Genomic DNA, 25440 nt, shown 5'->3' with positions numbered 1-25440 from the left:
ATATATATATATATATAGGGTTGCCTTTTCTTCAAGCAAAACCCGAACATTCTAGACTCAGCCATGCAGCAATTTTCTTGAGGGGGAGAATAAACATGAGAGCTCGAGGAGAGACAGCCAGGAGAGAGAGCGAAGAGACACAGCCAGTAGAGAGAGGAGAGACATGCAAGAGAGAGAGAGGAGAGACAGGCAAGAGAGAGATTGGGGAGAGAGAAGAGACAGCCAGAAGAGAGAGCAAGGAGAGACAGCCAGGAGAGAGCGAGGAGAGACAGCAAGAAGAGAGAGCGAAGAGAGACAGCCAGGAGAGAGAGGTAAGAGAGAGATTGGGGAGAGAGAGCGAAAAAGAGACAGCCAGAAGAGAGAGCAAGGAGAGACAGCCAGGAGAGAGAGAGAGAGGAGAGACAGCCAGTAGAGAGAGTGAGGAGAGACAGCCAGAAGAGAGGGCAAAGAGAGACAGCAAGGAGAGAGAGAGAAGAGACAGCCAGAAGAGAGAGCAAGGAGAGACAGCAAGGAGAGAGAGAGAGAGGAGAGAGATCAAGGAAAGACAGCCAGGTGAGAGAGCGAAGAAAGACAGCCAGGAGAGAGAGAGAGAGAGAAGAGACAGCCAGGAGAGAGAGCGAAGAAAGACAGTCAGGAGAAAGAGAGAGAGAAGAGATACAGGCAAGAGAGAAGAGACAGCCAGAAGAGAGAGACAGCCAGGAGAGAGAGCTTGTATCTTGGTGTGCTTTGTGCATGTCTTTCAGATCTTTTCAGAAATTGTAGCGGAGCTTCCTGTAATAAAGACCATTCACTGCTCTCTCTCCTTGTGCAGGGAGACTGGTTTCGTATCCGCCCCCTCCTGTAGTTTTTTTACAGGCAGTCTGCTGGGTCCCTCCCACAGGTCTGCTCTCTACATAGGATATGATATCACTGCAACGTTTAAAGTAATATCTGGGGAAAATGTATTTGGAGTGCACAGGGTAGATTTGTGGCTTTTGTGGCTATTGACGAAAGGACGGAGGAGGCAGCAGTAGGGGCGTGGCTTGTCATGGTGCATGGCTAAGTTCCTGGCAGGGAGCATGTATGCATAGGTGTCTCCTTTGCAACCTGCTAGAAAAATGACACCCATAAACAGGAGGGGAGTGGCCACAGTATGACACCTCCAAATAATAAATGAAATGGGGCAGTTTCAAACAAAAAAGCTCATTCAGTAAGTGTGACTCTACAGTGCTGATAAAAAAACAAAACAAAGGTTTAGAATCACTTGAGGTAATTTCTTTAATGAGCATAATTCACTTCTCTATTTAATTGTCTGTATCTTTGGATTGTTTATATTATGATAAACAGGTATACATAAATATACATACATCAATAGATAATAGTGATTTACTAAAGATGTAGAGAATTCTTGCTTTACAGGCAAACAACATACATGAATAGAGCTCTGCGTTTAGCAATACATGATTTAAATCTATTATTTGCAATGCAAACAGTGTAGGTACCTGAATTTGACATCTGTTGCAATCCCCTGTACAGCAAGGCTCAGACTGGGACAGGGTGCTAAGGAGTTAATCAGTTGTGATGCAGTGTTCTTGTGCTAACAAGAAACATGTTGATAGAAGGAGAGAGCAGAGATGATCTCATCATTCTGCTGCTTCCCATTTCACTGTCCAGTCACAGGGTGGAGGTAGGGAGAAAACCTTAGGTGTTGTCTTACTGCAGCAGAGAAAAACCAGGTTTGCTACTCTGCCAGACAGGACTAGGGTGTGGCAGAGCTGTGTAAATCTCAGAACGGGATGAAGAGAAATACAAGCCCTTTGGCAGATAAAACAGCTCCCCTATATATTTAATGTGTATTTCACTATTTACCTGGAATTCAGCTTTAAAGGAGAACTATGGGGTCAGTGCTTTTCCCCATAGTTCTCCTTAGGGTAATGGGAGGACACAAACTAGCATCCTCCGTCACCCTAAGCTCAGTATACCGCGAGCTACAGCTCGCGGTATACTGAGGCGCTGCAGCCGGAGCAGATCTCGATATCGATGTCGAGATCTGCCCAGCTGCGTGAGTGACAGCTGGCTCTGCCTATCTAGAGGCAGATCCAGCTGTAACCGCCTCCTCCCCCGTCTGTTCCGCCAGTCAGCGCTGGTGGATCGGAGCGGGGAGGGGGGAATCCATCCCCTCCCCAGTCACGGCAGAGAGCCGTGACAGGATCGAGAGGTAAGCGAACCCGGTATGTGTTCGCTCACTTCCCGATCTAATGAGCCGACCCGTGACAGTCTCATTGTCACAGGTCGGCTAGAACTATGAGGTGAGTGAAAAGCACTCACCTCATAGTCCTCCTTTTAATTTAGTCACGAGGGTGAAGCTGTGTTTATGCTGAATATCCAATGATATTCAGTGCAAGGGTAAAGGCAGAGGAATGTTACTTACACGTCATTGGATGATTTGAAGTGAACAAAGCTCTACCTTATTCACTGAGTTAAGTAAACATTTAGCTTGCAAAGGGAACAGTTTTTTTTTATCAACCCATATATACAGTATAATGTAGTCAGCTATTGTAGTGAAACAGCAGTAAACATGGAGCTGCCAAGCACACTGCATGGAAAACCGCATGGAACGAAACCACGCAAACTTTAACATACATGTGGATTCTATATGTTTGCGGCCATTACTATAGCCGCAATGTGCAGAATCCGCCAATAAATCGCATTTCTACTATTTTGCGAGACGCACGGTTTCGTAACGCGTGGCCACTGCAGAAGACTGAACAATGCACATTAAAGTGCATTTTTTTCATGTTTGGAGTGGTTCGGCATGTATTCGTATGGCTGAAGAAGTGTTGACAACCACTTCTTTGTGAATGGAGCCTTATGTAGCATGCAGCTTTTAGACGTTATATTGCATCCATATAAGTTTTAACTATGTTTCAAGCTACAGCATGCAAAATGCATGTGGGAGATGCAGCAAAACATATAAATGTACATAACTGAATGTACAGAAATACATGACATAACATACATTATAACACAAGAAACTGCATGCTTGAGTATAATACCCACTTCACATTTAAACCGTAAATACTACAGTAACACGGAATCCAATGATTACTCTACAAGAACCGATCCTGGTGGTGTTCTATAGATTTCTATCTGGTGCTCCTCCACTCAGCATAGGCCTTCCAGCATTGATGGAGAGGGACATGGCACAAGCAACCAAGGCGCTGTTTGAGCCACCTGCCAGCACCCTAGCAGCTGATGTCATCATATCATCCTTTGCTTTTACGTTTCAAAATAACAACAAGTGACTTTAGTGATGGTGTATTTTAAAAAAGTGTCACCCTATATCCCCCGGCCGGTTAGTTGGCATTTTTGGAAATTTTTGCACGATAGCCTTGATGATCCCAGATGGCATCTCATTTAAAAAGACGACCACCACAACATGTGCAGCCAATGTATATTATTCTGAAATCACCAATAGGTCTGCTCTTTCTCCTGCTTTTCAGCAGGCATGTTATTTTCAGTCAGATGGTTACAAAGAAATCAGTAGTAAAGAAATGTGTTCTTTATCAGTGAACGCAATTCTTTTCTGATGAACTGAGCAGTTCACCTATGGTGTACAACAGGTCAGCTATTCTCTGCACTGCCTGGTCTGAGCTGAGAGCTGTTAGTGCTGGTCTAACAATCCTATGATCTTCATAATGTGTGCTCCTTCTATCTGTACCGGATCATCTGCCATGTATGCCCTTGGTTGCCCCTTGTTTGAGCCTCTGATTACCAGTTATTGGAACATTTCACAGTATGAGCGATCAGCTTCTGACATACCAACAAATGGACCTGTATCAAATTAAAACAGATAGCAGTATGTGATTGTTACCTGTCTTCTCTCCATTATTTTGGTTTCACATAGGATTCTGTAAACAACCATTGAAAATGTAAATGATCAAATGCCTTTAATATAAACAAGATGTAAACAAGCATTGAACATTTAAATGATCAAATGCCTTTAATATAAACAAAAGGTATATACATTTAGCATACATTATGTGATACCTTAAACAAGCCACGAGCATTCATTCTGAACATGTTATCAAATAAAAAAGCTAAAGTTACCATTGATGTGACATGTATTGAAAATTCTTGTAATTTGCTATTATAAATGAATGTCCATAAGGCAAAGCTATAGGCAAATTTACATTCATTGCAGTTATGTATTTATTACACAGTAAAATGTATTGTTAAAATGTATGTAAATTCTAACAACGAACGTCTCTTATTTGTTCATTTTTGGTCTGTTAAATGTACCATTGAAAGCTTTTTTTGTATATCTTTTTAATAAAAGCAAACATACCTGTAGATCCTGCCAGAAACCTACTGCTGGCTTGGGCATTCCACAGTCTTATCTCAAACACAGTTATCAGGCAGTATAATAAAATACTTACTTACTAACTGTCTCAGATTTGCCAGGACAATCCCGCTTTTTATTCAGCTGTGCCTCAAAGGTTGTCCCCCGGGATGCCGAGTTTGTCTGTCACTAGCTCTGCCCTGGTTCCATTGTGCCCATGTCTTATTCATATAAAAATAAAAACAGAATTTGTACTATATTGTATGTTATGTTCCTGACCCCTGCAATGTATACACTATGTTGTATGTTATACTCCTGACCCCTGCACTATACACTGAGTGGCCAGATTATTCTGATCACCTGACGTTTGTAGGCAAATTAGCTATAATTTTGCGCTGAAGTTGCTAGAGGGCCAGACCATTATAAATAGGGAAGCAGGTTGTTTACCACCACAGAAGAAGTGATTGTTTTCTGAAGATATGGGTAAACAACGCAATTTAACAAGCCTTTGAACGTGGGATTATTGTTGGCGCTCGGAGCCATGGAGCGAGTATCAGCAAAACAGCAGAATTCGTTAAATGTTCAAGAGCAGCTGTTGTTAAAGTGTTTAAAGACTGGACTGTCAGCCAAAAATCTGGGTCTGAACGAGCGAATTGTGGCCGTCAGCGACTAGTCAATGTTAGGGCAGAACGGAGAGTGGCCAGACTGGTACAAGACAACAGAAGGGCAACAGTGCAGTGTCAGATTCCTCGCATCACCCTTCAACATCTCGTGGAGTCACGAGGCGGCCCAACGAAGTCATCTTGTGGAGTTATCTCGTGGCCCAACGGAGTACTGATGGGGTGGTCATAATAATCTGGCCACTCAGTGTATTTACTATGTTGTATGTTATACTCCTGCATTGCATTCACTATGGTGTATGTTATACTCCTGACCCTGCACTGCATTGCCTATGTTGTACATTATACTTCTGGCCCCTTCTATTGTATACATTGTGTTGTATGTTATACTCCTGACTGCTTCACTGCCTTCGCTATGTTGTGCGTTATACTCCTGACCCCATGCACTGTATACACTGTGTTGTATGTTATACTCCTGAACCTTGAACTGCATTTACTATGTTGTATGCTGTACTCCTGATCCTTCTATTGTATACATTGAGGGGAATTTATCAAAACTGGAGCAGACAGAATCTGGAGCAGCTACGCATGCCAACCAATCAGCTTCTCTTTAATTTTCAAATCTTAACTGAACAAACCGAAGAGAGAAGCTGATTGGTTGCCATGCACAGCTGCTTCAGTTTTGTTCTTCTCCAGTTTTGATAAATTCCCCTCATTGTGTTGTATGTTATACTCCTGACCCCTCTATTGTATACATTGTGTTGTACGTTATACTCCTGACCCCTGCACAGTATACACTATCTTGAGCTCTTAGCAACCTGGGACACTGTGGACGCCCCTCTTCCACCCAACCTTACACCTGTCACCCCCTAATGAGATGCCCCCTGACCCGACCGACTTGCAATGGAGTGAAATGAGAACATGTATCTGTGTATGATGTCTGGCAGGGGTGAATGGATCTCCAGAATGACGGTACACAAATACAAATCCTTTGTCAAGTAAAAATCATTCATGATTATGTATTTGAATTATATTCCGCTTGTTGCCTTTATGTCGGTGTTAACGGAGCTTTTTGCATTTGCTTGAAGTTTTGTAAATCAGTTATCACTTCAAGGAGGAGATCCCTTTGCAGCGGAACATCGGCCGAGGAGTTATTACTTCCTCAGTGTCTAAACTTGCAAAGTTCCTGAAAGTGAGCACTCTGCCAGCAGGAGCCAGCTTCTATTTTAATGTTCTACTTTGCTCCCGGACAGGAGAGCAGCTGTTACCAACATTCAAAGGCAGCCAAAACATTCCTTGTAATGTGACTTATTTAAAGATTACTTTGCAAACAAAACTGTTTATTCAGATACATGTCCTGGACATGCACAGTCTGCCCCCGTTATAGAGGAATATGGGCACCGTTTGAGTTATGCACTCACATGCTTCTAACCCGTAGCATCTGTTAGGTCAATAACTACATGTCATTGTACAGTAACTTGAAGAGATTGATAGCACAATGTTTCTGCAAATGTGTGAGCTGAAATATGTTGGCTGGGCTAATAAACTGCGACGTGTGTGCTAATTGGAAAGTATACTAAGGACCCTTGTATACGTATATGAATATACTTATAATGTATGAATATGTAACAATGCCTTTTCTGTTCATTATTTGCTCGTTGACAGTAATTAATTATGCAAAGTAAGGGTGAAACATTCGGAGTAGGGATTTTGCGTAGTGCCCATATATTAAAGAGGAAGTAAAGTTAAGAATAAAAAAAAAAAAAACACTGACAGGTAGAGTTTTTATGACATAAGAGACCCTGTATGTATTGCCCGTAGGTAAGTGCAGCATGTGCGATTACATGATAATGGCCTGTGAACAGCTGCGCTCAGAGATAGTTGTCATTGTATTGTACAGTGCTTCCCACATGCAGCAGATAATGAGTCTCACCAAGGTCTAAGGGCCCATTCACACCACTGAATTGCAATAACACGTGTGGCAAAGCAGATTACATGCATTGGTAGTGGTACACCGTGATGTGCAATGGCACCCCAACGCACTTTCCTGCTATGCATAGAACTGAACTAGCCACCTGGGAATGAATTGCCATTTCTACATGAAATGTATTTCCGCATAGAAAAATGCTAATGTTTTACAGAAGGCAAAAGGAAGGCTTTAGGGCCCATTCACACTTGTGCGTTATGGCACAAGGTCATTTTGGTTTTCTGTTTCTGTGCTCTTGGTACTCGATGTTTACTCCTGGTATGAAATGTCAGACAACATCCCAAGTTACAATTGATCATTTAGTCTGTTGATAACCAGAACACATTTGTATGTTTTCATTTGCTGGTTTTGATCAAAATAAGCTTTAGAATTATGGGTATGTTTTGAGGTCTGCTCTGGTTCAGAGTTTTCAACATTGTGTATCAGTGCATCCCTAGTGTATAAGCTCAAAAAAAAATAAAAGAGATTTGGACCTAAAACAGTTATAGATTCCTTTTTTATCTGAACCCCAAAACAATAATTCTAACACAAATCTTCAGATGTGGTGGCTGAACTAACTTTCTGTTTTCAGACTTTTACTTCCCCCTGGTGATCCTGCAAATTCCACACTTTCTGCAGCAGTAAGTGACAAGGATGCTGCATTTCTGGCAAGATCACTTTTTATATTTTTTATACTGAAAAAACTCCAAAACAAATTCAGCTACCACATCTAAGAACTGATAAGCTGCAATATATTATTGTTTATCTTGGATTTAGTTATCCTTTAACCCCTTCCCGGCCGATGATGGGATTATACCCTCACGATTGTTCAGGTAATTAACGACCGGTGACAGGAAAATCCCGTGTAGCTGTACGAGCGCTGGTCTGTGGAGGAACCAGCACTCAATGAGTTACTGCTGTTGATGGGTCCCTCGGGGGCTGAGGCAGACCCTCAACAGCAGATTAGGTGGTGACAGCACTATGATCTCAGCGATAGCTGATTGGTGTGATCACAGAGCCGTGACAGTCACAGAGCAAACAGCAGCTACTTGTGTTTTGCAACTCGGAGCTGGCTGTGTGTTACAAACTGATACAAAGTATCTCTGAGGAGAATACTGTATTCTACTCAGATATACTAAGTATCAAAGCCCCTGTAAATTTTACCCCTGAGTATCAAAAAAAATTATAAAATGTAAAAAGAAAAAATAAAGTTTTCATTTAAAAAAAAGTTTTACAACATTTTTAAATAAAAAAATTATAAGACAATATAGTGGCGAGGAGACTAGTAAAGATAGGCGACAAACATACCACATTCTAAAATTGTTCCAAACTAAAATTGTATTTCACTCCTTGTGACCTATAACTCCCCAAAAACACTGCAATCCCAGACACATGATATACCCTATAAATCAGGACAAATAAAATAATTTATTATGAATTACTTTGTTAGCTACACTAATTATGTACACATTAGTATTAGGGATGCACCAAAGGGGAGGAGGGAAACTGTCACAGTAGGCCGAGCGGGTCGGGGGAGCAGAGCGATGTGAGTGGCCGGTGTGTAACATGAGGCTGAGCTCTCCTCCCGCTGTCACAGGAGGCCCGGGCCGGCAGTGCAGGGGAGGAGTCAGCTGTCACAGGAGATCGAGCTCTCCTCCCCTCACCGCTCGCTCAGCCTCCTATGACAGCGAGCCAGGATGGAGAGCGGGTACAAGCAGTCAGTGATGAGCTGATCACCGACTGCTTGTAAATCACTGAGGACATAGTATGTTTACTGTGTCCCCAATTATGAATGTATGGGAGTGATCTACATCACTTCCTGCTCAGTCGTGATTGTGGACATGGTAAACATACTATCTCCGCAAGTTATGAGTGAACAGGAACACTCAGTATGGAGAATTCCTGCTCATATATAACAGGGGATGCAGAAAAAGAGATTGAGTACTATTTGTCCTCATTTGACCAATGCATGCAGCACTGTTTGAAGAAAGGTCACTAGGTCACTAATTGCACCAGCTACCTATTCCCCAGCTCACAATATGTATAGAAATCCTGGATGATGATGATGATGATGATGATGATGACAATAAAAAAAAAATATCTTTAACTTCAGTTTTAAAACTCAAGAGAATGTTAAAAAAAATGGAACGAAAAACATTATTATTTCTTGTATAGAAAACTGCTATTTACCATTGTAATATTTCTTGATTAGTGCCTCAACATTTAAAAACATTAATTTTTAATTACTCAGCTTTGTGTATCTGAACTCACAGAGCTTTGACCATGTTAGAAAAAGACATTAAATAATAAACACACTCTTGCAAACAGATCTATTTTTTTGTGGTGAATAATTGATATGGTTGCATTTTTTTTTTTTGAAGCTGCGATAAAGCCCAAGGTAACACACAACATTTGGAGAGGTTTCTTTATCAAGAATGCAAGTAGAAAGCCTATTACACGTCTCCCTGCGGCTGATCAGAGTTTCACTAAATAGAAATCCATCAATTATGGAGTTTCTTAGGGAATGTATAATTTTTTTTGGATATAGTATGTGTGTGTGTCTGTATATGTATATACATTGTGTGTGTACTCAGCAATATCATTTAAATAAGTCCATTTTATTTGGACAAAGTCACAGTGAAACGCTTTGTCTGCTCCCTAGGTTACCATGACGTAGTAAGTATGCGCCTACATTTTGGAACTCGCTGGGCGGAGATATTGGCAGCCTCCCCACATCTCTATTGAGAAGGACTGTGGAGCCTCAATATGTGTATATCCCTAAGTCCTTTTTGTGTCTTATGCCGATCTCTTACGAGTCTTTTTGAATGAGAGCACATTGTACAAACAGATCTGCATACCTGAAGATTTATAATTGCACGTCAAGAAGGTCCTGGAGCAAAAGACAGAAAAGAATAGGCGAAAGGACACATGACAGGGCAGACAGGGCATCACGATAGAAAGGGTTAGGAATGTTTCATTGAAGACGCTATGGAGGTCCTGTGTGCGGAGGTTTCGGGTCCCTGGAGATGGCGGACGCGGCACAGGTACTTGTTTTTTGTATCGGAGTATTTGCACGAGTACGTGTACTCATGCAAATACTCGGTATCCCCGGCGATACCGATGCTTGTATCGGTATCGGAGCATCCCTAATATATAGTATATATACATATATTAGGGATGCACCGATATATCGGCCGCCGAAACATATCGGCCGAAAATGGCACTTTTGGCAAAATGCGGTGCATCTATTTTTTCTCTCCTCCCCGCTGGGTGCTGCTCTGTGTCCCAGCGGGGAGGAGAGAAACTGTCACAGGCAGCTGAACGCTGTGGAAGGAGAGCACTGTGAGCGACCGGCGTCTCTCCTCCCACACCGCTCACCCTCCTGTCACAGATCAGAGGAGATTGGTGTGTGGGGCGGAGTCAGCCAGCGCTGTCACATGAGGCCGGCTGGCAGTGCATGGGAGGAGTCAGCTGTCAGATCTACATAATTGATGATAGTGGTTATAGTAAACACACTATGTTCTCATGTTATGAATGAACACTCATAGAGGATTTCTGTTCATTTTTATAACAGGGAATGCAGACAATTAGATTATGGACTCTCTGTCCTCAATCTCTTTTTCTATTTTAAAAGGGAAATATCAGGGGTCTGTTTAGACCCCCAATATTTCCTCGAAGCACCTAAAAGTAAAGTAAAAAATAAAAATATTTAACAAATTAATACATAAATAAAAATTATATATATATATATATATATATATATATATAAGTTTATACAGTATATAACAAAATAAGTGTGTGTGAGCCGTTTTAGATGAGCAGTCTGGGAGAATACTTCTTTAGCAATGTGTGAATAATCCATTTTTATGCAGAGGTAAACAAGCATGGAGCTATGTTATTTTCTGCCAAGCACATGGTAACACGGCCACATAACTTGAGAGACTCCAGTATGGAAAACAGATATACATACTGCCACTGAGCTAATAGCCAGAGAGTTCTGCATGTTTAAACAGACTATGAATAAAACAAGAGGAGACAAGATGTCTCTAATGGAATAAATTTGTGTTCCAACTTAGTGCCCAGAATGTACACAGTAATCTCAGTGATTACAAATGGCGAGAATAAAGATAATACTACTATGCATACATATTTTGGCTCGTGGTTTTATGACTTCAAGATACACTCCACTCCTATTTGAAACAAAAGGCTTACAATGCTTACAGTAGGCCCAAACTGCTTGCTGAAGGCTTTGGGCTATAACTCAGATGTAGCCGTAGTGTGTCAAGCCATTCCAGTATTTAAAATCACCTACGTGCTGGAAGTCTTGTGCTATAGGAACCACATTTATAGAGAATGTATGCTCAGCAGATAGGCAGCATTGCCGCACTATGAGACCTTGTAGTCTACTGCTGCCTAAAACATACCAAACCTATCAAAAATTCTATGTCTGATCCTCAAGTTTTTCTTTAGGCAAAACATTTTTTTAGCTTTATATGATGTGGGAAAGGGAGACGCTCTGTTGAGGTTTTTTTTGCTATTTGTGTTCCCATTGAGGGGATTCTCATGACTATTGTCACCAAGTCAGAAAGTGAAAGGAAATTTAAAATTCTAGAGTTGTCCCTAGAACAAAAGGTAAGTGAAAATCTTCCAATGGGGACACTTGCTCCAGGGACAGCTGTCTAAGATGGGAAATCCCCTCACTTTGGGTGATTTCCTCTAACTTCTTTGTGTCTTTGGAACAGGAAGTGAACAAAAATGTCTCTAATGTACTCATTAAGCAAAAAAATAAACTGGCAAGTGTTTAAAATTTCCCTACTCTGTCTTAAATAAACAAAAAACTTTTGGCTATAAATACACTTGGTGACACGTTTACAATACAATGGCAGCCAGTATAGAACAGCCTAAGAATACATAAGCTTGTTCCTTTCTGGGAGAGTTTGTAAGCTCCTCTGGGGCTGAATCAAGTGAATAAAAGGTACTTTGTAATGGCCCCTTCACGCCTGTGAAGTGAGTTATCACACTTGTTAACATGTATTCGGCATCTCAGATACCAATGCACCTTAACTCGGCTAAAACTGGATATGTCTCTTTTTTGTATCAATGCATGGATCCATAACATACAGATGGTTTCCACCTATGCTTTGTGGTGTGCTGCAAGACACACACGTGTTGGAGTGCCTTTGTAAAGTGCGTTTTGGTTGCCCTTTAAATGAATATGTATTTTTTTGCAACAGAAAACTACATAAACTTTCATGGGGCTACATAAATATGTCAGACACTGACAGCCGTGGAACACCCAGTGATGGTGTAACCAGCACATTACAGTCCACCAACAAAGCTTAGTAAAATAAGAATTTTGGTTTGTTGCGTTGTTTCCCGGCACATCAGCACCATTGCTCTTTTTACCTACAATAGTCAACAACACAATTGCATTTTATTAATCTTCTGCATGATAAACATTTGATAGGGTGATTTTGTTAATTGTAGACAAGAACAATTATTCCTAAAAACTGACAACAGCTTCTAAACTGAAATATTTAACACTCATAAATTTAGAATGCGTTTCAGGGAATTTCCATGGCCAGACATACTAAAATAAGACTTAGCTTGATGTAATTAGAGATGTAAGATACAAAGTCAGCAATACAGGGCTTGAGTTGACACCGAGCCAGATATAATCTTAATATAGTATATCATGTATAAAATATCATTTAAGCCAAAAAGAAAGAATGTCTTTGTATAATAGTTAATAGTCTCTTCTATTAACATACAGTAAATATAACAAATTATTGCTGGAATATATACACTGAGTGGCCAGATTATTATGACCACCCCATCAGTACTTCATTGGGCCACGAGATAACTGAGATGTTGAAAGGTGATGCGAGGAATCTGACACTGCACTGTTGCCCTTCTGTTGTCTTGTACCAGTCTTGCCACTCTCCCTTCTGCCCAAACACTGACTAGTCGCTGACGGCCACAATGCACACGTTCAGACCCAGATTTTCGGCTGACAGTCCAGTCAAACACTTTAACAACAGCTACTCTTGAACATTTAACGAATTCTGCTGTTTTGCTGATACTCGCTCCATGGCTCCAAGCGCCAACAATCATCCCACGTTCAAAGGCTGTTAAATCGCATTGTTTACCCATATCTTCAGAAAAAAATCACTTCTACTGTCGTGGTAAACAACCTGCTTCCCTATTTATAATGGTCTGGCCCTCTAGCAACTTCAGCGCGAAATTATAGCTAATTATAGCTAATTTGCCTACAAACGTCAGGTGGTCGTAATAATCTGGCCACTCAGTGTATTCTTCTGTGGTTCGTCTCACAAACTGATATATTAAACTACTTGACATTGTTGACTTGACATTACATGTAAGCAGGAGTGCTTAATTAGATTTAGTTATTGTCAGATTGTAATCAGTCTGATGCTGATCTATAGTCTATGCTCATTTGGTTTCTCCAAGCAATCTGTTATCATTTGTATCTGCCTGCTGCTGGGTGTATCCTGACCACAGAGCAGATCAATAAGAGATTGTTATGAATATCGATGCCCCCCTGGCCAATCACTAGGAGGTTCATGGCCAGTGGTGCATGCTGAGGGAGGACATAATATTTGGGGCGGACCATGTGAGGTGCTCTTTCTCCCCTAGGCTCCGGCCTAAGGAGAGACTTTTATGGACTAACTGATTTGGCTGGGCCTGAAGCCTAGGGAACTAGCCATGTGCTCACACTGAGGCCTGATTTTGGGGGCCCAGTGACTAATACCAAGGATGAAAATGACTGGTGACTTCAAATACTTCATTCAAGTACTGCTTAGCCGGGTGCTCAGTACACGGATTGCCACATTTGCCTCAAAGATTCTAGTTTGTGATGGCAGCAGATACTTTGTTCCTTTGTTCTACCACTAAACGGAGTCTACACCATCCTGGATGTTCGTAGCCCCAGCACTCTCTCCCTAAAGTTCTACAATTAAATTTGCTTAGCATCATATCTACAGTCTGGATCTCAGCTTTATCAGTCGCTACAGAAGGGCGCAAAGTGTTTTTGGGGCAGCCAGGTTGATAAAATCCCTAGACAGGCTAAGGAAGACCCATTTATCCAGTGGCTCCTTTGGGGGTGAGCACTAAAAACATATCATTGACCACATAGATTCTAAATGTTGCCTCCCTCTCCTTTGCTGAACTGTGCATGGATGCATAGTTTCTTCACTCACTGGCCAGTTAAAGCCCTATAAGACCCCTGGGGAGATCTATTTTAGTCTCTGATTTGCCCTCAACAGTTTCAAATTTACATACAAGCTATTGTCTCACATTTACATATAAGCTTTTGTCTCAAGGCCATAATAGAGGGTGTGATTGAGATCTTAGCACTGGAAAGTGTGACATCCCCCTTCTGATTTCTTGAACAGTTTTACCTTTAGTGTGTTTTGGGTAAACCTGCCCTTTAATTTTTTTTGTCAACGAATATTTAATTTTCAGGATTTGGGATTTTGGTAGTTCCATCCACTGGTGTAGGAGATTTTGGTTTCAACTAGAGATGCACTATTACCAATGCTCCGATACTTACCCCGATACCAGAACTTCGGGTCAGATGCAGTGCCGCAAGGGAGCATGGAGCCGGCTTCCCAGCCAATCATTAAGCAGGTCATAACCCACCTCTTGACTTCCTGATTAGCTAGGAAGCCGGATTCACTTGTCACTAGTCAGCCTGGCTTCCTGACCGATCAGGAAGCCAGGCTGCCTCACAGTGTCACGAGGGAACATGAAGCTTTGAACCCCGGCTTCCTGATAAGCCGAGCCCATGGTACCTCGGGATGCCAGTATCAGTATTCGGTATCGGCAAGTACCAGAAGATAAAATATCAGTACTCTTACCCAATACCGAAAACATTTTTTATTCGTCCATCCCTAGTTTCAACCTTATATAAATATGATTAAATTTGAAAATCAGGCCCAGAACACAACTAAAATACATGTATTATTCTGTTTAAAAAAATAATTTTCAATTACATTTGCTGTTTGAAATGGTTAGATGGAATAAATTGGTGGATCCGAGGATTGTGGTGTGCTCTTTGCTCTGATCTGGCAGGTAAAAGTCATGACTTGTGCAGTTTCTGAGCTAGGGTCTGGATCTTAATCTCCTGCTGATAGGTATCTCATCAGCAATTGTGACCGGGCCCTGGCGTTCCGCCACTTGGGGGGGGGGGGCCCAGCAAGGAAGAAGAGGGCCCCACATTCTACTGTGTGAGGACCCTCTCCTCTTAGCCCCGCCCCCTGGCCACCAAGACAAGGATGAGTGCCCTGCAGAAGAGGAAAGGTAAGTCTGCAGTTGGAGAAGGGGTGCACGGGGAAGTGTGGGGGGATGCTGGTGATATTCTGTAGTGCTGACTTTTATTAGAATGTATTGCTGGGACTTGTAGTCCCGCATAGCTGCTGGTATTCTGCATTGCTGTATGAAGATTATACAGCAATGCAGAATAGCACCAACTATGTAGGACTACAAGTCCCAGCAATGCATTATAGTGGGGGGGGGGAGATGCTGGTGGTATTCTGCATAGCTGACTTTTATTATAATGTATTGCTGGTACTTGTAGTCCCACATAGCTGGTGGTATTTTGCATTGCTGTATGATGATTATACAGCAATGCAGAATAGCTCCAACTATGTAGGACTACAAGTTCCAGCAATGCATTATATTTTTAAGTAGGGATACACCAGTGTTTATACTGGGCATCTTCACGAGTAAACGCAGATACTGGGATGGCGTTCTGGACAGAACACCGGCACTAAAATTTTAAACAAGCGGCTGTCTGAGGTCCCACGCTTGCTGGGGACCTCGGCAGCCTTCCTGTTAACCATGCAGTGCCATGGCGGTTGGGGCTTCATGGTTTCTTGCACCGGGGCCCAGAAGGTTCCAGTTACACCTCTGATCTCGTCCATTAATATGTACTGAAAATTTTCAATCCAGTGTAGAACATTGTGTCTACACTAGCTCTGGCATTGTGTCTACACTTGCTATAGTATTGTGTCTACACTAGTTCGGGCATTGTGTCTACACTAGAACTAGCTCTAACAAGCACTGATTGGTGTAAAAACAACACTAAGGTGAGCTTTCACCTCTTCACTCTCCTTATGATTTCCATCTTTAACAAAGTCTCTCTTTAATGCTTTTGCATTATTGCATTATCCGTTAATGATGTTCAAACTAAGAATTAATACACATGCTTTTGTCTTTCAAAGGTGATTTATGCTTTGAATCTCAAAGTTGATGAATATGAAGTGAACATCCTAACCTTAAAGGAAAGTCACCAAAATGAAATGGAACAAATATCCAATGAGACAAAAGAAAAAGTTCTGCAGTATGAGAGCATGGTGGGGGAGGAGAAGAACTTGAGGCTACAGATCCAGAACCTGGAGGAAGCATTGGAGAAGAACAACATGGTGAAGGAACAAACTCTAGTAGACCTTGCCTTGTATAAGAAACAGGCAGAGGAGAGAGAACTGAAGACCCAGTGTGAGCAGGCAGAAAGAATTGCAGCTTTATCCAGGGAAATGCTGTCTATGAAAACTGATTATGAAAGCCGCCTGCAGCAACTGACCGAGGAGGCTGATTCTCTAAAAAGGGAACGAACGTTAGGCGAAAAAGAAAAATCCGTAGAAAAGCTTAATGAGAAGCTTAACAAGGAGATCCAAGTTCTGAGCAAGGAAGTTGAGAGCCTAAAGAGCCAGAACCACAAGCTGACAGAGGAGTACACAATGAAGACGAACAAACTTCACAGCAATTACATCAAGGAGAAGGAAAGCTTAAGAAAAGCTTTGCAGCAGTCTGTTACAGAAATGATAAAACAGCTTCAGCAGAAAGAGCAAGACCAGAGGAAGACTAGTCAGGCCAAAGAGGCAGAAACTCAGCTGGAAGTAAAACAGCTGAAAGGGGACATTAAAGCAAAGGAGCTTGAAATGCTTGAAGCCAAAGACTATTCTCACAGGATGCAGGAAAGGACTCAGGTGAGCAGGGATTCTATGTATAGCATTTAATGTAACGTTTATCATGTGACTTCTGCTGGGCTGCATTTAACTGAATTCCCCTTCTCTGACAAATTAATTATTATTCAGGACATTGCAAAGTTGTACACATTCAGGTTTAGTAATTAGCAATGACATTTTGATTGTGGCCAAGCTGGTCTAACCCCATGGCAACAAGCAAACTTTGAACATTTTCTACTGGCCAAAGCTAATACTTCTACATCCTATACAAGCTTAAAACAGAAAGCCAGCCATACAGATAAACACACAGTAGGAATTCAAATATATGTTTGGTAGACATGTAAGCTGCGGAGAAATTCGGCTCGGATATTTTGTTATTTCGGGATTCGGATTCAAAATCCAATTCGGTTTGGGTTTTGGATTCGGACGAAATCCGAATTTTCGTTAGTTTTGTATGAGTTTACGAATATTCGCTGTGAATACCACAGAAAAGCATATACAGATAATAATACTAAAGCTGAATCTCCTAGACCCGAATGGCATTCAGGATCCGAATTTCCGAATTGCATTTGGGAGCTCTCGAATACCATTCGAGTCTGGGAGCCATATCCATATAATACTAAAGCTGAGGCTCCCCAGACCCGAATGGCATTTGGGAACTCCCGAATGCAATTCAGAAATTTGGATCCCAAATGCCATTTGGGTCTGGGAGCCTCAGCGCTAGTATTATATGTATATACTGTATATGGCTCCCATTTTGCCTTAACGTAAATTCGTTCAGACCCAATCGGATGTATTAAACCAAAAAAACACATCTGACTGGCCAGAAAAGTCACATATCTGATTCAGTTTCATTTTTGAACGAGATTCTGACGGGATCCGAAATTTGGAAATGGAAATTTGTATTCGGATGCATTGGGATTCGGAAATTTGTATATGTCCAAATTTCGGAAAATTCGTACGAATTTTGATTTGGAACGAAACAAATCGCATGTCTAATATTTGGCAAAATATAGATCTGTTTTCCTAAACTTGTCTTGTTATGCTAGGTTCACACCTAGGCGAATCCGTGCCATATCACACAAAACAAAGATCTGCATGTAAGTCATTTGAGGCTGAAATCGCCTGTCGCGCAAAAAGGTGTAGGAGCTATTTTCGGGCGGTTGTCGCACGGTTTGGGTCTCATAGCCATCTCTATGCATTGACAACCACGCAGTTTTCAAAGCAAAATCACACAAACAAAAACGTGCGACAACTGCACGAAAACAGCTCACCAGCTCAATCTCCTAGGTGTGAACCAATCCTTAGTCGCACATCTTCACTATACAATATACTCAGATGGATGGAACTATTCAATTTTTTTGTAGTTTCTTGTTTCAGCGTCCTTTCTCCATACTTCTGAGATGAGTTGAGACAAGATACTTCAAAATGAGGTCCTCACTGTCTCATATTGCTCAATTCACGGAACTGTAACAAAGGAATAAGGGTCCTTATTTTAGTAATTTGCCTTATTTTGAAATTGCGGTATAATATTTTGGGTATCACATCCAAATATCAGAATTTACAAGATAAAAACATTGTAATAGACATTTTTAAGTGTACCTTAAGAATTGACTTGTACAATCATATGTCATAAAAAACACATAAACGTTATACATATTTAAAACTATACAAATGATACACAAGAGTACTTTGATATGCATATCAATAACATATCTCATCATATACAGTATAATGTGGCTGCATCTTCTCATAATCTCATATTCTGTAAACATTGTTCTTACATAGATCTCTCCTAGAATATTTTACACCATCTTTTTTCCTCTTAGCAGGGATTGAATAAGAAGATGTATCGTATATTCTCGATGCGTTTTTCAAAAATGTGCTTCTCCGGGAGATGGCTACACTTTAATATGATTATGTTCTCTGTGTCATTCCACATATGGCTTTCATAAGTAAAGTCTGGGTATCCATGAACTGGGTCTGGGTATCCATCACTTCAGTTTCTATGATGCCGCCACTTTCAAATGAAAAAAATATATTTTCAATTCTCAGTTTTAAGCTAAATCTACAATGATTCTTGCCTTATTTGTATCTAGAGAAATGAGCTGTGTTCGATCCAATCCTACCGAATTCTCAGGGAACCAAATAGATCCACCTTAAAGGGAAGACTGCACCACTTCAATTTCTTTGATGCCAGCACTTTCAACTCAGTTATATCTTGAATCCATGTTGGATATTTTCTAGATTACAGCTTAAAATAAATTCAATCTAATCCTTCTGTAAACCTGTTTTCTATCTCCGTTCATCAGCCAGCCAGGAGGGTAAAATCCACTGCTATGCTCCCCTTGAAAATCAGGAGATGAAACAAAATTATATCGGTCCCAGGACCATAAAAACTTGTTTGCTTTATTGAGTCCTTTTCTCCCATTGTGGCTGAGAATAGGACTGAGATATGAAGGATGTTTTTTTTTTTCATTTGAAAGTGCTGGCATCAAAGAAACTGAAGTCATGGAGCCTTTTCTCAGAGGTGGTATTTCTTTTGTTCCACCCTATCCGCACCCCAGACTTCTGGGTATCCATGAAAGCCATGAAAGAAATAGAGTACAAAATCATAATATGTGTAGCCATCTCCTGAAGAAGTGAATTTTTATGAAACGCATCGAGCATATACAATACATCTTCTCATTCAATCCCTGCTAAGAGATAAAAAGATGGAGTAAAATATTCTGGGAGAGATTTATGTAAAAACAATGTTTTCAGAAAATAAGAGATTATGAGACGATGCGGCCACATTATATATGATGGGATATGTTATGGATATGCATATCAAAGTAATCTTATGTGTCAATATAAGTTAGATAGTTGGATAGTTGTAAAGATGTAAATAAAGTTTATATATTTTTTATGACATATGATTGTACTAGCCAGTTATTGGGGTACCTTAAAAGTCCTATTACATTGTTTTTAACTACTTGTATATTTTAGTCATTAAAAGTTAACTTACTAACTGAATTGTTAAGTGAACAGGAAATTGGTGGTCATACGTTGGAAAAAGAAGGAGCCTCCTACGTTGATGGACTGGAACAGCTTAATTAATTCTTCCTTACATTTATTCAATGCTAGAGCCACCTCCTAGTGCAGTATGTTAATGACCAAATGATGAAACAAAAGAGTAAAACAGTTCTACTCACTATTCCTAAAGGAAACCAGGCATATCAATAACAGAGTCCGATAGTCCAAGATTGCTGTATAGTGGTAGGTGCAAGAGGGGGGGATGCTAACGCGTCAGAGCAAGAGAGCAAGACTAGGAGGTGGTGCGTGCTCTGTGTTTTGTTCCATGTTGTCAAGATTCCAGTGACTACCTGGTTTAGAGGGCAGCCTCTAGTTCCTCTGGGATGAATCTTGCCTATTTTCCTGAATTTATACAAAGCTGCTTATATTCATAGGGGTTGTCCCAAGAAATTTGGGGCTGCTGTTTAGATTTGCTTAATATTACAGCATAGGTTTGTTAGACTTCTTTATTACTCCACCCTCCTTTAGGTAGATGTCCTTGATGTTGCTGCTTGAGGTAGTCTATTTTAGATGTGCAGGTGTTGTTTCATGTTTTCATGGCTCCATACCCTCTATCATATCCTTGCTGTAGGTTGTTTTTCCTTTTGTGCACAAGTTGTGAATCCAGCTATGTATTTGTGTATTTTGGTGTAAATTGTCATGGCACATGGCTTTCTGGGGAGGGTTGGGGTGTTATTGCTGTTCTTCTTGTTTTTTATTGTTATGCTACCTTTTTTGGTTTGCAACTAAGATATGGGCCCCTACTACTTGGTGGGTGAGGTTTTGTACCTTTGAATACTGATTGTTTGGTGCCTTGATTGTAACTTTTGAAAATGTTCAATAAAAATAATTAAATAAATAAATAAATAAAAATTGTTGAGTGAACAATAAAGGAATGACTGTACAATTACTCTTTTCCAGGACCTGGAACTAGAGCTACGTCAACGAGACCAAAAGCTGATAGAATGCAGAAACCTACAGTCACAAGCGGAAGAGGAGCTTGCAGTGGCAAAGCAGAGACTATTACAACAAGAGAATGAACTCCAGAGCCAGATAGGTAGTCATTGTAAATCCTCTATAGAGCAGAAGCCTGCATGCATTAGTTGTTGTGTACTGCAAGGTAAAGCAATAATACCATTCTGTGTTTTGACAGAACAGATGAAGACCGTGTCAAACGCACACAAAGCTGCTCTCGGCGAACTAGCTGAATTAAAAAGTCAATTAGATCAACAGCAGCAGAAGCCATCTCGTAAGACAAGTTCAAGTAAGAGAGACAGTGGGGAAGCTGTCAGTTCAAAGCAGGTATTATTGAAGCAAACAATACTGAAAAAATGCTTTGCATGGAAATCCCACAATGCACTGCAGATATTTATTGCTTTCTATCATCAACCTACACAGAAAACTCTTATCAGTTAATAGGAACATGATAGAGTTACAAGTTGCTTGTGTCATGTTTACTTGTAGATTACTGCAAACAGCTTCATGGTGCTGTAGCAATTCTGGTTTCTATACGGTGTCAGATGACCAATATGATAGAGATGTCCCTGCTAGGCAATATGGAATAATGTGCGCCTTATCTGCAAATATTTGTAATTCTCATTGTTTTAAGTGGCTGTACAACACATCTAAATGTATTTGCTGTTAATAAACAGGACAAATCATTCAGAAAACAAATGATATTTCTTTAGGAGTGAGAAAGATTAAATATTCTGCTGCAGCTCTGGTGTGCGCAGTGAAGGGAACGGTGCCATTGCAGCGCATCACACTGTTTACTTTGAACTTTGTTGAAATGTCACGAAGTGACAATTCATTTAATTCTATTCACCGTAGCATCTTGGGATGTGGTGTAGTGCGTCACAACACACTGCAATGAAAAGAAGTACTGCATGCCCTACCTTTTATCAGCACACACCATCATAGCACAGGGATGTAAACTGACATCACAGGATATAAGGCAAATTTCCTGGTAGGTGCATTGGGACTGCATTGGGCAAAGCTGCCCAGCACAGCCCAATGCATCTGGATTGAACAGGCCCTAAAGATGGCCATACATGTGACAATTTCTAGTCAATTTCAACCACTTTCTATCACCAAAAAAAATCAAAAATTTGATCGCAAGTAATCACCAAAAAGTCAACCCATCTACTACCCGTGGGTTTGACCAGCCACCATAATTTGGCTGATTGTAGAGCTGAAACTCAGCAATAAATTGACAGCTTCCATGCAGTTTATTAAAAGATGGATTAAAAAAATGAGGAAAAAAAAAACTACGGCAAGGTCTTAGAAAGCGATCAAATTTTTCTACCTTTGCTTCGCTCCTCTGCCACTCTGGATCATTTCATATCAATTTTTTTTTCCCAAAAAAAACATAAGGTCCTGTTCACACCCGCACGGATGTGCCTACATGAACGATCCCATACATTGCTATGGGGACCGTTCATGCGACCACGCGGGTTTGCGCGATCCAAACTGCCCCACGTCCAAATTGCTCCCTGACCCATTTTTGCCGCGCTGATCAGTGCGGTTTCCATACAGCTTTCAATGGAACCGTGCAGTTTGGGGCGTTTTTTATTGCGTTTCAGCACCAAAGCGCAATTAAAAACTCCCAAAACAGGCCTTTTAAAAATCAACGCGGAAACCGTGCTGATCCGCAAACCACCCTGGTGTGATTGGGGCCTAAAGGGAATTGCAACAACATTCAGACTGTGCTCTCTTCGTCACTCTCTCTGTACCCTGTTATTTTTTCATATTTCTTGGGTGTCTTTAAACTGCAGCATGCTAGACGTTTGATCATGTTCATATTTTTAATTACATAACCGTTCACTTGTTTGCAGCGTACTGAACTTGTTGATAAAGGCAAACTGTAAAACTATATATACTTTCTCTGATGTATTTCTCTTTTCTTCTTCTTAGGCCTTCAGGGAACACTCAGTTCCAAGACAAGAACATGTGAAACAGCACAAAGACGAAGTCAGTAAAACAAAACGCCAGAGAGATGCAGAGGCAAAGCATCTTAAGGAGCAGTTAGCAAAAAGCCGAGAAGACTTAACTAAGATCCACGCAACAGAGATGAAATCTGTGCAAATGTCCATGGAAGCGGAAAAAAGACAGTTGCAGAAAGTACAGTAGAAACCAATATAAACCATAGCTGTACAAAACAAGAAATGATAGTGGCCACTATAGGGGTAATCAGTGCACCAGTCATAGTGCTCTGAGAGCTAGACACACTCTTCTCTCTCTTCTAGATAGGAAATATGTAAAAAGATGATCCCATCAGCATCTCTATGTACATGAACCATTTGATTAGATCACAGCTCTGTTTCTAAAGGGTTCCATTCACTACAGGTTAAAGAGAGTTCAGCCCAGGTAATGCTAGGATTGTAAAAGACCTGGGGCACCCCTGGGTACTTAAAGAGTTTTTTTGAGACCCGGAGCCTCTTTTCTTCCCAAGGTAAATTCTTGCTTCCACTTCCTACACATCCTATAAGATTTCTCTCTATTGTCTGGATGTGGTATGCATTGTTTGAGTTCATCTCTCGGCACAAGCTTCCTTTCAACAATCCGAATCTCAGCCTGTATTTCGTTCCAATAGCGCTAGGTGGATTTAAAAGCTTGTCATTCAATCTCATGACCTTAAGGGAAAGGTTCTCCCTTTCCTGGGTAAATCACACTGTGCTAGAACAGTTAGTGCTTCATGGGCTTTTCAGTATTAGGCATCTGTTTCTCATATTGCAAGGCTGCCATCTGGTCTTCTGTTCTCAAGCATTACCAGGTTGATATTCAGGCATCAACTGATACTGGCTTTGATTGTAAGGTGCTTCAGGTGGCTCTGTAGGCTCTCTTTAACTCCTTCTATTAACCTGTTTTGTTTTTTTTTCTTGTGGACCCGTTTGCCTTTGTTTTCTCTGTGCCCACACCTAAATTGGACTGCTTTTGGACATCCCAATGTTCCAGAATACTATCCTCTGCCCTGTGATGTGTGCTCAAGAAATGTTTTTCTTACCTGTAAAATCCTTTTTTGTAATACATGACATGAGACAGGTTTGCCCCTCTGTTCTTATGATCCACTATTATCTTTGCTTGTTACAAAACTGTAAGCATGTTCGGCTGATCCGAAGCCACACGAAGCAAGCCGATGTACGGCTGAAATCAGCCGTACAAGCCTGAAGTGAATAGCCGAACAGTGTTCGGCTCACTTCACTTCTGATCGGTCATTCACTCAGCTGCCCTCGGCAGCTTTGTGAATAGACCCCATTGTCTTCAATGTCATTGTCTTCACTTGCTTCACATTTCATACATATTAAGCAACTAAAGGAAGTAAAAAAACTCAAAGGAAGTTAAAATGGTTCTAAAGGCTCAGCATTTTTTACCTTAATGCATTCTCTTCATTAAGGTAAAAAATGCCCAGTACCTTTTTGGTTCCCCTGCCCCCCTTCCTGGTTGTGGGAGAGGAGATTGAGGGCCATATGCTCCTTCTGCCATCAATCAAGCTGTGGTGCGGAGAGGAGGGGCGTGGCCTGTCACGGGACTGTGTGTGTCTATGGACCCACACAGCCACTTGTGGGCTCGGCTGTGAATGAGCACATACGGGTGACGCCACAGCATCTGCTTAGCTGATGGAGGCACCTGTGCAAGGGGGGGGCAGGGGGGTTGGAGGGGGAGGATGCGGGACCCACTAGAAAATGAGGAATGGAGACATTTAAAAAAAAAACACAGATCTACAATAAATACAACCCCCCAATGATAAAGAAAATAAGGCTTTAGTATCACTTTCATAGTACATACACTTACTCTGGAACATGATCAACCTTAACATATACTGAACAGTGTTCCCTGAAGCTGTCACATAAAAGTGGTTGAGTTCCATTCAATCTACAGTGACTGGAACTCAGATGAAGCAAACCGCTGGCTCTGTTTGAAGTGTCTGCAGGGTTTTCATGGTAAACGTCCACAAAATAGTCAATAGGAATTCCTTATTATATCTACAAATGACATCAACAAGCATCGTGAAAATTAAATCAAATGTGTTTATTCTGTTTAGTGACACATTGTTTTAGTGCTTTGTTTTAATTAATAATACATTAAAATGCTTACAGGGACATGAATCTCACATAAAAGAGCTGAAAAAGAAAAATGAAGCCAAGATAAATCAACTGGTGGAGGAGAAAGACACACTTTACATTAAACTTCAAGAATCCATATGCCAGGTATATGTGAAAAGATCTAATAATCGGGTTAGTGTTTCCATGTGGTGGGTTCATATTGCATAGGGACATTTACAAAGAACTGTGCTCTTAATGGCCATTTTATCCTACCATAGTGTTCCCTGTCAAGAGATCACACAGTGAGCAATTAACACAATCTGTCATATGCCTTCAATAGTAGAACTAACAAAATATAAAATACTACATATATTGCCACCTTCCTCCCCTCCACGCACCAACCTCTTTCACTCTTGATGGCATTCGCTTTCCACTCACTTTACCCCCC

The 25440-nt window shown here is 41.0% G+C and overlaps 1 protein-coding gene across 1 annotated transcript in view; it reads left to right on the top strand.

Annotated features, from left to right (window-relative positions):
- LOC108801724 (protein FAM184B-like) overlaps positions 1 to 25440 on the top strand; it is a 75228-nt gene that overhangs the window by 26836 nt on the left and 22952 nt on the right. Inside the window, exons 2-6 of the mRNA XM_018573631.1 lie at positions 16153 to 16917; positions 20872 to 21007; positions 21104 to 21252; positions 22864 to 23070; positions 25047 to 25157. Of these exons, the coding sequence (XP_018429133.1) occupies positions 16153 to 16917; positions 20872 to 21007; positions 21104 to 21252; positions 22864 to 23070; positions 25047 to 25157 (1368 nt within the window). The remainder of the gene's footprint in view (positions 1 to 16152; positions 16918 to 20871; positions 21008 to 21103; positions 21253 to 22863; positions 23071 to 25046; positions 25158 to 25440) is intronic.

The sequence above is a fragment of the Nanorana parkeri genome, unplaced genomic scaffold, assembly GCF_000935625.1.
Source record: "Nanorana parkeri isolate BGI_ZX_2015 unplaced genomic scaffold, ASM93562v1 scaffold2464, whole genome shotgun sequence".
Taxonomy (NCBI): domain Eukaryota; kingdom Metazoa; phylum Chordata; class Amphibia; order Anura; family Dicroglossidae; genus Nanorana; species Nanorana parkeri.
The sequence above is the reverse complement of the archived record's forward strand: the minus strand, read 5'-3'. Positions and strand labels throughout refer to the sequence as shown.